This window comes from Pinus tabuliformis, chromosome 8 (genome assembly GCF_031772625.1).
Source record: "Pinus tabuliformis cultivar Carrire ecotype Pingquan chromosome 8, CPIR1, whole genome shotgun sequence".
Lineage (NCBI taxonomy): Eukaryota > Viridiplantae > Streptophyta > Pinopsida > Pinales > Pinaceae > Pinus > Pinus tabuliformis.
In genome coordinates, this window is record NC_142294.1 from 1665379947 (window position 1) to 1665397028 (window position 17082).

The following is a 17082-nucleotide window of genomic DNA, read 5'->3' on the forward strand; positions in this document are numbered from 1 at the left end:
TTCAATTATTTGGCTGGGTTACTATTTGGCATGCCTGAAGACTTCTTGAAAGATTAATGACCACGTAATACAATTATTCATGTCGAGATTTATTAGCATTGGTCGATAGCAACATATATAATGTTATGTGTCCTCGTCGTCGAACATGTAAAACCATCATTCCCTAAACATTCATCTCCATTAATCCTAAAAAGTCACTTAATTCGTTGACAGAATCTTAACGTATCATAACGCTCTCATAGTTTTACCTTAGATTTTGACTTTACGTCTTATGCACGCAAGTCTTTTGGTGGGAGTGACCTTACTTATTCCAAGTTGTACTTTATTAATTACTAAATGCCTTGCCAAAGTACTGTACACATCCATCAACCCATCGAAACACCAATTATTACTGCTACTTTAACCAACAAACCAACCTTGAGGTTTCTTTGAGGTTAGAAAGTCATAATTCGGTAGAGCCATACACGTTCTACCATTAGTCAAAAATCAAATAGAGTGAGAGGAAATTTGAAGCCCATGGATGATCAAAATACGTAAGTTAATTAATGTATTGAATTTATATTGATTGCACGAAAGATTATTGTGAGAAGGTTCAACTCATTGTGCAGACCTTCGCATAATCAGCTGGACTTCTGTCTAATAATCTTCCACATAATGAGTTAAACTTCTGTACAATAATCTTCTGCACAATGAACTTTCGCATAATGGCAATGTAGAGGTTTCAAATAGTAAATAGGAACACAATGACACATTGACTTCAAAACAAAATAAATTAACGAAATATGGTTGAATATTGACTTTATGGCCTTGAGAAACACAACACATTTTTACCCATCATTACGTTTTCCCATAAATAAAATAAAGTGACAAAAATCTAAAATCTACACATAAATACAATATGTAAATTAACGAAGATAATTGAATATCCAACTTATATAGCATTGATAAATGCAACACGCTCTATCATTAATCGAATAGAGTGAGGAAAAAATTGAAGCCCATGGATGATCAAAATACATAACTTAGTTAATATGTTGAATTTATAGGTCAAGTTCATTGTGTAGAGCTTCTCACTCCCACACAATGAGTCAAAGTACACGCATATGAATAACAATTACTATTACCTATGAACCTATTAACCTATGCTATCAAGACAAACATATTATTAACCTATGAGTACGCGTGTCAAAGCTTGTGTAGAGAGCTCTGTGCAAAGATATTTTTTCTTTCAATGTGAGAAGTTTTCTCCGCACTCCATAGAAGTTTTAATCAATTAATTAATAATAGTGGTAAACACAGGGACTATATTGCATTGCAACTATTATCCTTATTCTATTTCAAATCATTTATCTTTCTATTTTAAATCCTCTATTTTAAAAAAGATGATTATCCTCTCACCTAATTATAAATTTATTATCTTCATATTAAGTAATTATAAAATATATTATCTTCATGGCTCATGGAAACATGCTAATCCAAGCCTCAACCAACATGGAAGTAATCTCGATTAAAAGATAAAAATAGTATAATAAAAAACATATTAAAAAAAGCAAGCATAGAGAAAAACTTTGAAAAGCTCAGATGAACATAAGAAATCATTAAAATAATATATAATGATTAAAAGCATAATGAGAAACTTCCAAAAGCTCATGAAGATGAACCTAAGAAATCATTGTAATTGTGCATGAAAATGAGCTCTCTCAAGGCAACATAGGGTCAAGTCGTTTAGCAAATAATGAGGGAAGTTTGTTAACTAGATGGGCAACATGGCCCCCTATTCCCCTTATCCAATTTTCATTGTTAATTGTGCCTTATGGCCCATCATCTTTTGTTCCATGTAACCTCATGGTTAGTTGTCAAAACCTGTCCATTTACTCTTTTTTTCCCATGTAATGTTTCATATATTAATTTTACATTAATACTATCTTAAGTTAGATCATGTAACTTTGATATATATATATATATATAAAAGGCCTTAACAAAGAAGAAACAAATAAATCTAAGCAACTAATGATTTAGTTAGTAAGGCATTTCTCTTTTTAGCTCCTAAACATAGATTCACAGGGTCGCACAATCTGCAACATATACTTAAAATTCACAACATAAAGTAGCTTTGACTTCGCACCTACGAAAACATCATGAAGTACACTTATTAAAATTATCTTTATGTGGTTCATAATTACCGCTATGGCAGGACTTTTTATATATAAAGTTATCAGACTTGTTTTTTTTTCAAATATTTTGTGAAATTGTTTTTGCGCAATTCTTCATGGTTTATAAATATATAGATGGTGAATGAGATAAGTCATTAGCCGGATCATAAAACCTAATTTTGAAAGGATTCAACTGGTTAAATCATGATTTTATTTATTTTGAAAGAGAAATCTCACATATGTTTTATAATTATTATAATTATTTTTTGAGACTAATATCAGTATAGATCTATTTTAAATATGGATCTAACATGAGTCGATAGAGATTCAATTTTTTCATTTGCATATTTTTTTAGTAGATATTATTTAAATGTTTTGTATAGTTATTATTATTTTTTGTTATATTCAGGCTTAAAAAAAATTATTTTGGCCAATATAAGCAAAATTTCAACTTTGATGATGGACGAACATGGTTACACATCATACTACCCTGTAGAATGAGCCTCTTGGCTCAAAGATCATCCAACTCATTTTTGTAAATGCATAACTATTTATATCATAAGGTACCATTGATTTTCCATTTAAATTAAATGAATATATGTGTTTTATGAGCACATAGCAATTCAGGATCAAAATAGAGTTATCACAACTAAGATCTTATAATAGCGGACTTGTCTCAATCCCTTTCTAATCACATCCTCAAAAGACATGTAATATTGTTTTGTGTGTCTAATTGTATTATTATTTGGAGTGGTAGATGCATGTAAAAGTTTAAATGAGGAATGGAATCTCAATGTAGAGATCTACTTTTGTATCAAGATAGTTTGTAATCACATAGATGACAACTACAAACCAATAAAGACCCATAAAACATGACACCAAAATTAAAGTGAAAAATGATGTTATTGCATTAACCCAAAGGCTTACAGTAGAACATAATTTTTGTTGTCCAATACAATCTACTTCTCTACTTATCCTCCTTATATTGTGGTATTCTTAATAATCTAAGTAAATACTATTATTAGAATTTTGCTAACTATATACTAGAGGGACTTCTAGATTGTATCTTGAGAAGGGCATTTTTAAATGTGCATTAAGATCCCTTTCAAACATTTTTTTATGTGCATTCAATTCTCTAGTTGAATCTCTATAGCATACTTATCCTTGGGTAAAAGCTACCTCAAACAATGGTTGAAAAAACATTATCTCACTTTACAGGATGAGGGAGTGATTACAAAACCAAACAAGGGATTTTTATTTTTATTTTTTATAATTAAATATTATTTGTACTAAAAGCTTACAAAACCAAACAACATATTTTTATTTTTATTTTTTATAATTAAGTATTATTTGTACTAAAAGCTTACAAAACCAAACAAGAGATTTTTAATTTTATTTTTTATAATTAAGTATTATCTGTTCCAAAAGCTTTCCTAATTTAGAAATTAGATTGAGGATATAATCCTTCAAATTGATGTGATAACATCTTCTCTACTCTAGTATTCAAATTGCTAATTATATTAATTCCACACATTGGTGAGTCACCTTGTAGTTGTTGTCTATTGCTAATTATATTAATTCCATACATTGGTGAGTCGCCTTGTAGTTGTTGTCTATGTGATATATTACAAGTTATTACTATGTTGGTATGTTTGTATGATGAGATTGAGGATGCCTCACAAAGATTTGGTAAAATAATCATTCTTGCTTGGAAAAGTTGCAAGATTCAATTATCTATTTCTCATACCAAAAAAATAGGACTAAACTTACAACAAAATGGTCCTTTTCCAAGAACTCAAAATTCAATAGAATAATTCTTTGTACTTCCCATCAATTTGTGGTGATTAAATTTTTACATCAAAGGTGTTTTTAGAGAACCGAACCCCTTTAAGAAAATCAAAATTTTGTGAATAGGGAAAATTTCCACATTGAATTCATGATTATGTTTGAGTTGGAATAGTGTCAAGAATGTATAGAAACATTTCCATTTAGTTGTATTTGTATCCTACTTCATATTAAAGTGTGTTTGTACTGTGTCAAAGTTAGAATTTCTAACTCCTCACTAGTAAATTAAAAATAAAATAACTAATAAAACAAAATATCCTTATGATAAGATTTAGTTTCACCTTCAAAATTACTCTATTAAAATTACTATTCATATAAAGAGAGGTTGATAGTTAGTTAAGAAGTTACTCTATTAAAATTATTATGCATATAAAGAAAGGTTGATAATTAGTTAAGAAGTTGGTCTTTTTACAGTTAATTTTATTAAGATTTGATGACTCAAATTCTACTTAAACTACCCATAATTTCAATGCAAATTACCAAGTTTGATTGTACAAATTAATTCAATAATTTCACAAAACCTATAATCTTAAGAATATACAATCTCAATGTCAAAGGATCTTACCTCTAGTGGTTTGGTGAACAATTTGTTTCTCCAACTAAATAGATTAGTTGTACCTAGTGTAATCTTGATAGCTAGTGTTTCAAAATTAGGACTCTCCATAAATTTTCATCATGATTAAAAAAATTAATATACAATTTGAACAATTTAGATAAGTAAATTCTAACCCTTCTTTAGTTTTTTAAATAAAATTTGACAATACAATTTTTTTGTGAAATCCTTATTTTTCATCATTTCAAATACATTTTTATTAAATACATAAACACATTCACAACCCTAAAAAAAACTTATAAGATATTTAATATATATAAATTTAACAACTTAATTTTTGTGTTACTAACCATTTTAACCAAATTTTAAACTAAACCAAAACATCAGACCATTAAAAATAATCAAACCAAAACATCAAATCATTAACTATTTATCCTATTCCAATACAAACTACTTTACACCACCACTTTAATAAAAAGTGTGGTCCGTCATGTGAATGCAATTCTACCTGGTCGTCCATTATCACCTCACCAAGTTCGTTTTCAATTACCACTGCATTATTATGATAGCGACCTTCGATGAGAACATGAAACCAAACAATATACAACCCCCAACCCACTAGAGTGCTGCCAACTCGAAATCAAAATTCCATTCAAACTCTTACCCAATCTCATTGAATTTTTTTTACAGTGGACTCAATCAAATTCCATTTTAAAACTCTTTCCGAGTCAAAAGCCCCTTTACAATCCAAACACAGTCCAAGACAATATAATATATTTATTACTGTTCCCCAGCACCAATCGCTGCCATTCCTTTTTGGGTCCCCAACCGTTCCACCGTCCAACCAATAACTTGAAGCCATATGTGTACCCTTTATTCGATTCCGCCCACCTCGGTTCTTAGCCCAAATCCTTTCTGGACTCCTTCCATATCGCAATTTCAGATATTTTTCATAACCGTTACCTTATCAAGGCAGTGGCCTTGTATGTATAAATGCTTCTCTATTAGTATTGATAGTCAGATTAGTATCCTTAGTCAGATAAGGGTTCGCCTCTGTTCTACATTTATAATTTTTGAAATAGGATCTGTTGTGGTTGGGCTTGAGATCTGTGAGATTCAATACCATAAAATAAAGCAGAATGTATGCATTAAGTAACATGAATGGAAGTTTGCGGAAAGACCAGCCGATCTGCCCCATGCCTCGCAGGGTGATGCCCTCTGGTCCTTGTACAGCGAGACCAATACATAAATCCTATGTCAAGAATCACAGGTAATGGCTCGCTACTCTGCTTTTTGGATTGTTTTTCATGTTGCTTCTCGGGTATGATAGATTTTGTTCAAATTTTTGTATTCTCGGACCAACAAAATGATACCCATGGCACCGAAGACAGATAACTTACCATTCGGGGACTGATATACTTTGCAATAGTTCGTTCAGACGTGATCCATCTGGCGCTGATTCCCTTAACCCCAAACATCCATTTGAAATGATCAGTTTATTGAGTAGTATCTATATATTTTAAGGAAATAAATTGGTTTTTTTCCTCAGCCCAAAGGTAACAGTGAAATTGCTGGTATTAAGTTAGTACAGTTATACTTTTCAAGAGTGCTTTTCTCAAACATGAAACCATTACAACAATAATCATCAAAACTTATCATATTAGTAAAAATTTAAACCACCCGAAATAACCCTGTGTATCTATCTCCCTAAAAAAAATGATGTTTTGGGGTGCATCAGTGTATTTAATTTGCATATAATAAAAACCTACCCACCCAAAGGTAGCTATAGATGTTTTGGGGTGCATCAGTGTATTTAATTTGCGTATAATAAAAACCTACCCCATAGAAACCAGAACTTGTTATTTGGTGTTTTGGTTTCTCTCTTATATATATATATACCCTCAAAGGTAGTTGGTTCTTCAGTGTATTTTATTGGTATTTAACAGCACTGGCATGGTGTATATAATAAAAACCTACCCCATAGAAATCAGAACTTGTTATTTGGTGTTTTGGGTTCTCATATATATATATATACCCAAAGGTGGTTCTAGATGTTTTAGAGTTCTTCAGCGTATTTTATGTATATATGTATATATACCCAAAGGTAGTTGTAGATGTTTTAGGGTTCTTCCGTGTATTTTATTGGTATATATATATATATATATATATATATGCAGATGTTTTGGGGTTCCTCAGTGTATTTTATTTGTATATAACAGCACTGGTATGGTGCATATAATAAATACCTATTCAATAGAAACCAGAACTTGTTATTTGGTGTTTTGGGTTTTCTCTTTTATATATATACCCAATATATACCCAAAGGTAGCTGTAGATGTTTGGGGTTCTTCAGTGTATTTTATTTGTATATAATAACTCTGGTATGATGCAGAGGTGGACTGATAGACTTCAACCATTCATCTTCCCTCTTTGAGTTGTTTGTTGGATCTTTTCATAGAAGATGATTTCTATGATTTTATAGAGTGACCTGTGTCACTGGATTACCATAAGCGAAATCTGAAGTAGCTACATAGCGGTGATAAAATATTGGAAGCTCTTAGTGTAGATTTCTTAGCCATGGTGAGAACTGGTTTTTAACAAGGATAGGTTATGTTTGAGCCACGAGCTTTGCTGGGACGAAATAAAGACCTATCACATAGAATCAAGAGCTTGTTATTTGGTGTTTTAGGTTCTTTTATATATATATATATATAATACTGTTATGGTGTAGAGGTGGACTGATAGACTTCAACTCATTCATCCTCCCTCTTTGAGCAGTTTGTTGGATCCTTTCATAGTAGATGATTTATAGAGTGACTTGTGTTACCTGGATTACTTTAAACGAAATATGAAGTAGCTACATGATGGTGATAAAAAATAATAAGTTCTTGGTAGATATTTCTTGGCCAGGGTGAGAAGAGGTGTCTAATAAGGATAAGTTAGGTTGAAGCCATTAGTTTTTCCGAGACAAAAGTCAACCCTATCCCACATAACCAAGAGCTTGTTATTTGATGTTTTGGGTTCACTTGTATATTGGGTTGTTCATTGATGATTAACCCTACCCCACATAACCAGGAGCTTGTTATTTGATGTTTTGGGTTCACTTGCATATTGGGTTGTTCATTGATGATTAACCCTACCCTACATAACCAAAAGCTTGTTATTTGATGTTTTGGGTTCACTCGTATATTGGGTTGTTCACTGGTGATTTGGTATTTATGTTTGTGAAGTTTAAAAAATTCTAATATGTCTTTGCTTAAGGTATGTTTGAACCATTAGCTTTGCCGGGAAAAAATAAAAACCTATTCCACAGAACCAAGAGCTTGTTATTTGGTGTCTTGGGTTCACTATATTGGGTTGTCCATCCATGAATGAAATTCAAAAATATATAAATATATAGTTTAATCGAATTTACATTTTTATATTTTATTTCTGGAAAAAAAATTCGATGAAAATCACATAAAAATTTATTTATTAACACATTTCAAACCAGCCAATATAAATTTAACCTATCCTTAAGTATCTGCCTTCAGTTTGCGTTATAATAATTTGCGAAACTTCCTCATTTTGAGAGCATATAATATGGTGCAAATTCCTAGTTTTGCTAAACCGGCCAATGTGATTCATCCTTAATTTAACATATCCTTAAGGGACTGGTTGCTATCATGCCTTAGTTTGCGTTATAATAATTTGCGAAACTTTTCGAGAGCATATAGTATGGTGCAAATTCCTAGTTTGGCTTATTACCAACAATCTTCCTGGTAGAGGACAACATTGTAAATGCTTTTTGATAATTGCTCGAAAATAAGTACATATTATGGTTTTTCATGAAGATATTTCAAATTAAAAATATTATTTTATTATGAAATTTCTTTTAAAAATGAGAAAATTTATTTTAGAAATTATTACAAATAATCTATTTTAATTTAGAAAATCAAAATTATCTAGAGAGGATTCAAATTGAGCACCTATTACTAATTGGCAAGGAACTAGTCAAATTTCTAACAACATTGGCACAGCCAGTTGAACTAACCCCTTGGGCTAAATCTTTTGGGTAAACATCTCATACCACCCTCAAGTAGTTAAGTAAGCGTAACATTGTTGATACCTTGTGAACCTCAATTGGCCCTCAAGGCACAAATATGTCATAAGTGGGATTTGAACCTCAACGGGGAGAATAACAACTTCTCATATTAACCACCCATGCTAGACCCGATTGACCTTAAAAATTGGATATGAGAGTGGGCATGGATCCAGTATGCATGCATGAATCACAAGATCATTTTTTGATATAATCTCTTTGGGTGCAGCTACAAGTTTGACCACTACCTCAAGGTGACGCATGACTCCAAAAATAGCCCTCATCAAAATGTTCCATATTTGAGAATTCTTACCTATTTCCTCTTATAAATGGATTTACTTATTTCCTCTTATAAATGGATTTACTTGTTCCCCTGATTTGATAGCTTTAAGGTTTAATAGCTGTTTCATTTCGACATAATCTCTCTAAAGACTAACAGTAGTCCACAATTATCCTTTCACATGCCTTCCTAAAAAATGCCCATTACTAAGTTGGATATGCCCTATGCGTCTTGGAATTGTTACTACGACATAAATACCACTCTACAAAATTAGTGTCCCACGTTGGTTGAGAGAGATGTGGTAAACAATAACCTGCAATGCCAATGAAGCAACCACAGGTACTGTTTTCAAAACTTTGTTGAGTTGATCTTGTGACTTGGTTGAGTTGACCCTCGAGGGTGTTGACTTGGCCTTCAAATCAGATCAGGGACCAATTTGGTACCAATTCAGCCAAATATCCTGAATTTTTTATGTCAGGATGTTTAAGAGGAGTTCCCACCTCATCGAATCTCATATAATAAAATAGAATTTCACATCACATCCAAAGTTAAGCAGACCTTTGCAGTTTTTATTTCACATCAGATCCAAAATTCAGCAGATCTTTGCAGTTTTCAGAATTCCGATTATCTTAATTGCATCGAACCCAAAGACAAGTCCACTAAACCATCAAAAAGATGCCAAATGTCAAATGTCAGTCTGCACTTATAAGTTATGCTCCATGGAAAATATATACTTGCTAAAAATAGGTATGCCAAAAACGACAGTTCATGCTCCTAAAAAGTAGGAGTTCTAGAATATGAAAATAGCTGCTCCAATTACTGAACGATAGACCTGATACAGGTCCCATTGTGTTGGATGATATAAATATAGCTTCAATGGGTAGAGAACATTCACTTGACAGAGTTTGATCTTCATATTGATGAGTTGGGGTGGATTGGTTTGGATCTAGATCCATTAGTAAGAGTAGCACCAAGCATGGCAGGCACCAACTGTGCTTAGCTATAGATATCCTTGAGGAGTCTGATGAGTCTGAGCCAGAGGATGGTTCTGTTGCTCATGCCAAGGTTCCCATTTCCAACCGTGGTGATAAGTGTGATGATTGATAAGCCACTGATATTTACTTTTTTACATGCGTAGATTTTGCATATTTTGTCTCTAGTGGCTTGGAATCTTTAAAATATATTTTTTCATTAAAATTTTAAAATTTTATGTATTTTTAGTAAACTGAGTCATAAAATTCAAACTGGTCCAATTCCTATCCGAGTTTGAGTGGATCATTGGTCTATTCCAAGGCCAAGTACCAAATATTGGTCATAAGAGAGTAATAATGCTTCTTAACATAATGGTTGATTGGTTGTGGTGTAAAGATAATCGCTGCTTGTCATTTCCCACTCCTTTTCTACAAAAAAATTAGGGAAAAATTCTCCATCAAGGTACAACCACATGTTCAAACACTTTCAAAAACTACCTCAAGATGACCTATAGCCCATGGCTATAAGAAAAATCCTCTCACAAAACCTCATCAGATTTTACATAACTTTTTGTTATGTCCTTCCAAATCTGAGAACTCTTCCCTGTTTCCTAATATAAATTGATTTTCCCTTCCTCCTGACTTTATGGTTTGAGGAGGCCATAATTAAATGTGCACTTGGTTTTATTTTTTAATCTCACTTTGTACAATAGCTCTTATGGGTCGACGAAATCAATAGCACCTACAAGTATGTTGATAATAATTCCCGATGACCCTTATTTCAAGTACTGATTATCTGGTTATTGTAATTTGTCTTTCTTCCATAATTTCTTCCTGTTGTACTGCAGCTTTCTTCTTCAATGTTTTCCATTGATTACCTGACCTTTGACGTATTGCTTGCAGCTATGCAATGTCTGGAAATGAAGGGGAACCGAGTTATGAGATTTTAGAGATATTATTGAGCAAGGTAAGCTTTTCCTTAAACTCGTATTGAGAGAGCTTTATTTAGTTTTTTCCCTGTAATGGTGAAGACTATGTTCACTATGCATTGCTATTCAGGACATTTAAGAGCTCTGCGGAATAATTCCTTTTTAGGCAGATATCATGTTGACCAGGAAAACATGCATTTGATGTTAATTTGTTGTCTTGTGTCTAGACTTGGATTTGATGCAACTTATCCTTTTAATCAATAGTTCTTCTGTTCTCATTGCAGTCTGAACCTCTAAACAAGATAAGTTACATAAAAAAACCCCACAGATTCTGAGGATGCTCCTAGCCTGTACCCTACACCCCTAGGAACATGGTAGCTAAGAAATAACAGAAATGTTGTTACAAGTACTTTTTATGAAGTTTTTTAATTAGATGTCTACCAGATAAAAAGAATTGCATATGTTGTTGGCATATGCATGTTGAATGGAACCTTGATATTCTTCATGCTTCTTGTAATATTGCCCATAATCTTTATGGTCTTACTGGTGGGTGTTGGCATTACTTCTAAGAACGTAGTTTTAATAGTTTCTATCATTTTCGGGAGTCATCTTTGGTTTTAGCTGTGTTTGGACATTGCATGTAATCTTTAGCTCTATCCAGGTTTATGTCACATGGCCAGGCTTTAAGAACTCGTCTGATCATCATGTCAAACAGATGCTATAGCCTCCAACATGCTTGGAGAAGAGAACTCCCATCGAATGAAGTGAATGCACGAGTTTTTGAAGCCTGGCTCTCTGAAACTTTATTTATTGGTATTTTGGGTAGATGTTCTTTACTCTGGTTATCTCTCTTCTTTTGGGTGTGCTTTAGTTACTTCTCATACATGATGTTGCAATTTTTTCCACCGTGCAGAGTCAGCATGGAGATCAAACAAATGTAAAAAATTCTCATCCATACTTTTATGGGTCACCCCCTACTCGCTCCGACAATCCTCTTGTTCGAGACACACAATTCATAAGGAAAGGTGTTCCAGTGTCACCTGTCAATTTGTCGCAGAATACTTCTTGTGGAGCTTCGTATGGAGCAAAGCCTTTGGTGCGGGTGGAAGGTTTTGCTTCGAAAAACCAAGAGTCACATTGTAATTTGCCAGCTCTCGCCTAAACCCTTCTTGATATCCATCCGAGAATCAGTTGAATGATTTGTAATTTTGTACCAAGTGTAAGCATTCATCACCAAGTTCGTCATCCCTTGCAAACAACTGCACAGAGTTGTGTTTTCATAAACTCTGGCAAATGAAATCTTGTTCAAGAAGCCTTTAACAATCTTGCTCCATTAGCATATAGTTGTATATTAAACTCAGAAGGTTGTCATTTTCCTCACTTCTGTGAAGGATATATTGCTCAAAGAAGCCTGTAGCAATCATCCAGGAGCGTATTATTTTATCTTCCATCGTACAGTTCAACTGGAAGTATAGGTAGGGAATGACAGCCATCTGTAGTCTAAATTTTGTCCATTGATTGGTAACCATTCTTAACCTAACTGTTGCAAAACTTGTAATATCTGGTGGTATTGTACAGTTGCAATACTTGTAATATAGTGCATTTATGTCATTTAGTGGAAGATGTTCCTCTGATCGGCCTTCGGAGCTTGTAAAGAGTTGATGAGGGGATTTGAGAGTAGTAAAAACAGTATATGTTACGACCCTTAGGATAAAGCTCAGATACATGGGCTATTTTGAAGGGTGAGGCTGAAATCTGTAAATGAAATTAAAGCACAGCATCTTTGCAGCGCAGTGCACTTTTTCTTGTAATGTTTATATGTGAATTTGCCGAGAAATGTTGACAGTATACGTATGGTTTTGTTAGTTTGAACTCGACAGTTGTAGTTATTATTTTGTTAGCTATGTGAATATGTTTTCTCAACCTGTTGGGATTATGTCACTCATTTCGAATTTGAAAGACATTTTAATTATCAAAATTAACTAGTCTACAAGTGAACAGTCAGATATTACACCTCAAATTTGAAAGGCGTCCGTTTGAAATTTGAAGTTACCCTCCCAAACAAAGTCAACTAATGACCAATTGAATCGTAAGACGACCATGGTGGATTAATCTTCAAACTTCACTGTTTTCCCTCAGGTTGAATGTCAGGATCACTATAAATTTCAAACAAATCTCTGCTGCATTGGTGCCAGCCTACAAAGATCAGACAAGCAGATCTAATGGAGAACAGTACAGTGGCACCAAAATATTTACAAATATTGACGAGAACAATGCTTAAAATAGCTTAGAAAGTGCATTTCTGTATCCTGTACTATCAAAATAATTACTAACTTTCATAATTTTAATAGAGGCTAAACTATGCATCTTCTTATGTTATATAAGTAAATGATAAACAGCAAGCATAACGACCTTCAGCTCAACAGCAAGTAAAACAACGTTTTCATGAAAAATGCAGTTAGTTTTGCCATTACTTTTAGATATAAAAATTCTATCGTTAGTATTCATTAAGGGAGAAACAAAATTAGACGTGAAATGTGTCATACTTTGACCACTAAACCAGTGCATTTGATGTTACATACAACTGTGCCAGAAGTAACAAGAAAACTTCACATTGTCAGTCAATCTGTTCCATAAAGGTATTCCCGTGGAATGCACCGGAAAATAGCAAACCAACTGTTGCTATCCCAATGCTTGAAACTGCGACCTCGGACCCCAGTTAGATATACAATTGAAACTTTTCTTGCAAATTTCTGACTTGTGCTTTAGAAAGCCAAGTTCGAAAATAGAAAAGTTTGAAGACTTTGGAGTTTGTATCCGTTTCCAGGTTAATGATAAAGATTCAATCCACAATAAAGTCTACTAAAATACCAGGTTATTGAGGCAAAAATTTGTAGTAGTATAGATGGCTAAATACTGAAATTGAGAAACTCCTCTCCCTGGAAAATTAGAGAGCATAATTCTAAAGATTCTTAGATGCAGGTGCACAGAGGGATTGCCATGCAGTTGTAAGAACTTTTGAATTTGTTTGCCAGAGGCTAGCGCAGCACAAGTTTTGTTTTTGTTTTTGTTTTTTTCCATTAGTTTCACTCCACCAAAATATATATATATAGACACAAACGAGGAAGATGATAAATTCAAATATGGAAAATATGAAGTTTGCACAACAATAATGTACATGGAAGCATCAATTTCTTACCACTTAAAAGGAGAATATAATCTGATGCCAGCTATTTTTGGTTGCCCTACAACACTGAAAGACCCTATAGATGGTTTCCCTACAATACCCAGAAAGATTCTAGGAATCATTCCTACGTTTATATAAATGTTGGTATAACTACGACGGAACCAACAATTATCTCAAAAAAGATTTAGGAGCCCTAAGCTATGGATCTGTCCTTGTAAAATTGACATACTGGTGTGAATTATTTTCCGGGGACTTCCTACTCTGCGAAGTTTCTGAGCATATGTTTTCTCTTTTGGATAATTCTATCCAAATCAGCCCGAAAGCCCCAATTTAACGAAAGTACGAATGCATATATATTTTTTAATTTGAAAACGATCGTTCCGTATGAACATCTCCATCATCTCTGTTCCATGGATGAGTCTCTATATATGTGGGGTAAAGAATACCAAGAGAGACACTGCACAAGCCAATGCATTACCAAAGATACAAGGTACAAACTCAGAAGAAAAAAAAAATTGGTCCACCTTAATTACCCCGTGGGCCTGTTCTGCACTTGCAGGACTGTACTAGAGAACTTTGATACTGCACAGCATTGTCCCAAGACTTTAATATCACCAAATTTGTTGAATACAAGCAGCAGAAGTGAGTCTGGGAGCTTGTCAGAGTGGCCTACTGATAATTAAACCCCATGTTTGGATCTCTCTATTCCTCAATATGGCACATAATCACAGAAAAGTCACTTGATTTATGACTTTATCAGAAATGCATCACACACAAATGCAAATACTCAAATCTTCAATCTCATTCAAACTTTGTGCGATCTCATATCATTCATTACCAAACTCACTCCCTTCGAAAAACTACAAGAATTCCAGCACAATGATTAAGCTCCAAATTTCTATGAAATCGCATAGCAATTCATACTAAATCCAAAATTATTCGAGCTCAGAAAATACCATAGGAAGATAATTCTAAACCAAATCTTCAGTGCCCCTCAAGGCTCATGTATTCTCGGACCACTTCTGACAACACCCACTTCCAGTCTGTTTCAGGAAAATCAGAAGCTCAACCCAAGCCAAAACTCGGATCTTTCTTTCAATCTCAAGCATTTTCAGGCTACTTTAAACTAAATCCAACAATTCACATGAAGACAGTAAATTAGCATGTAGGTCGTGCAGCCTTTGCAAGAATGAAAATATAGAAGTGTAACGTACAGGTATCAAGACTACAGTTTCGATTTAGAGTTCACAAGTATGAGAACATACTCCATCCTATAAAGCAAGACTTTCCTATTTAAGTTACAAGTATAAGTTATGTAAAACTAAATTCTACATTGTTCACTGTGCAAGGTGTGTATTAGTTCGAAGCTGAGTTTAATTTTGCTTATATATATAGTGCTCACTATGCAAAGTGAGTATTCATTCGAAGTAGAGTTTAAAAAATTTGAGGTTAAATCTTGATTTGTATTATTTAAAATGGTTATTTAACTGCATATTTGGATTCAGCACTCTGAAAAACCCCTAGGGCGCTTTGATTGTGTAGAAATTACCTATCAAACTTGAGATTTCAATAAATTGCTGCCGGATTTTAGAGAAATTTGACCTGAAAATCCCACCAGAAAAGCTTGCAAAAAATCACACTAAAGACTACACCTTTATTAAATACTAATTTTTACATTTAAAATTTTAATAAAATTTATAAAAAATAAATTAAAAAATGAATTTTCCTTCCTCTCATATTTTTCTTTCAAAAATACAAATAAGACATCAATGACTACACATACGAATCAATGACTACATGACCTCCAGCAAGGAGAGTTAAGGACTACACAACAAGCAGATGAGAAAATAAAATGGGAAAGACAAGTTGTTTGCTAAAAAAGGCCATGTAGTTAAGTGGTTGAAATATATTTAAGAAATAAGCCACTCAATAACTACAAATGAAATATTTGACTCGCACCAAAAAGGGTCACCACGATCCATAATTGGCCAAACGCATGCATCCTTTATTAATTATTTATGTGGTTCTGATTGAATTGAAGACGACTCGACAAATTGAAGTCACCTTGTTCCAAAATTATCCTAATACATGAGCCCTCCATGTGGTTTAACTGAAGTCAAGATAAATGGATCTTTGTCAAAATAAATTGGTTGTGAGGTCATCTTATTGAAAAAGATATCTTTATTTTTACATTTTTCCCAAATTTAGACCAAGATAACTTATGAAAGAGGGCACTTTTTCTTACCAATAAAAATTGATGTGTGATTCATTGATAATAGAATTAATGTATGGAATTAAATTTTAAGGGTCTGAAAAGATATTTAGTTATTTTCATGTCACGTTATATGGCAACTAATATGGGGTACCTATGGAGGTACCCAAGGGGAATAATAGTATTTAAGGTGGATTAGGTCCACTATATTATTAAATAAGGGTCATTAATATTTGGTAATGAATAAATGTAATGGGATCTTATTAAAGCACTAGATAGTTGACAATTTGTTATGATTATAGTTCTCTTGACAATTATAAATAAGGATGGAGAACTACTGAAGCATGAAGCATAAAAATTGATAGCTTGTAGACTTGAATGTAAAAATACACGAGACATTTAATAATAATAATTTATTATATATAAAAATGTATAAGTGATGATTTTTACAATGAGGACCCACATAAATATACCTAAGCAGGTGTCCTTTCATGACCAGGCCTATATTTTAGACATGCCTTTTCACTTAACTAATGACTTCTTAACATAATAACTAATTGATTACTTGGTATTTATACTATTTATATTTATTTATTTTGTTATGAATATAATTCCTCAGAAGTTTTGTCCTCAAAGCTTGTTGATGAAAAAGACTTGATCTTTTATTTGCCACGAATGTCTTCTTTACACTTGACCGCTAATACTTTCTTCCTTTGATTGCGTCATTGGTAGCTACTACATAATTGGTAGCTAATTTTCTATGATTTGTTGGTAATTTTGATTTGAGTCCAAGGTTATCGATTTATTTTATTTTATTTTTTTTCATAGTTCTAATTTTATTATTATTATTATTTTTGTATATATTGATTAT

General features: G+C 33.0%; 1 protein-coding gene across 1 annotated transcript; it reads left to right on the top strand.

Moving 5' to 3' along the window:
• The first annotated feature begins 5491 nt into the window (after positions 1–5491).
• LOC149242575 (uncharacterized) lies at positions 5492–12701 on the top strand. Its single transcript, XM_089374286.1, has 3 exons — positions 5492–5821; positions 10787–10850; positions 11726–12701. Exons 1-3 carry the CDS (start codon positions 5691–5693, stop codon positions 11972–11974), a joined length of 444 nt encoding a protein of 147 aa, XP_089230412.1. The 5' UTR covers positions 5492–5690; the 3' UTR covers positions 11975–12701.
• The last annotated feature ends 4381 nt before the right edge of the window (positions 12702–17082 follow it).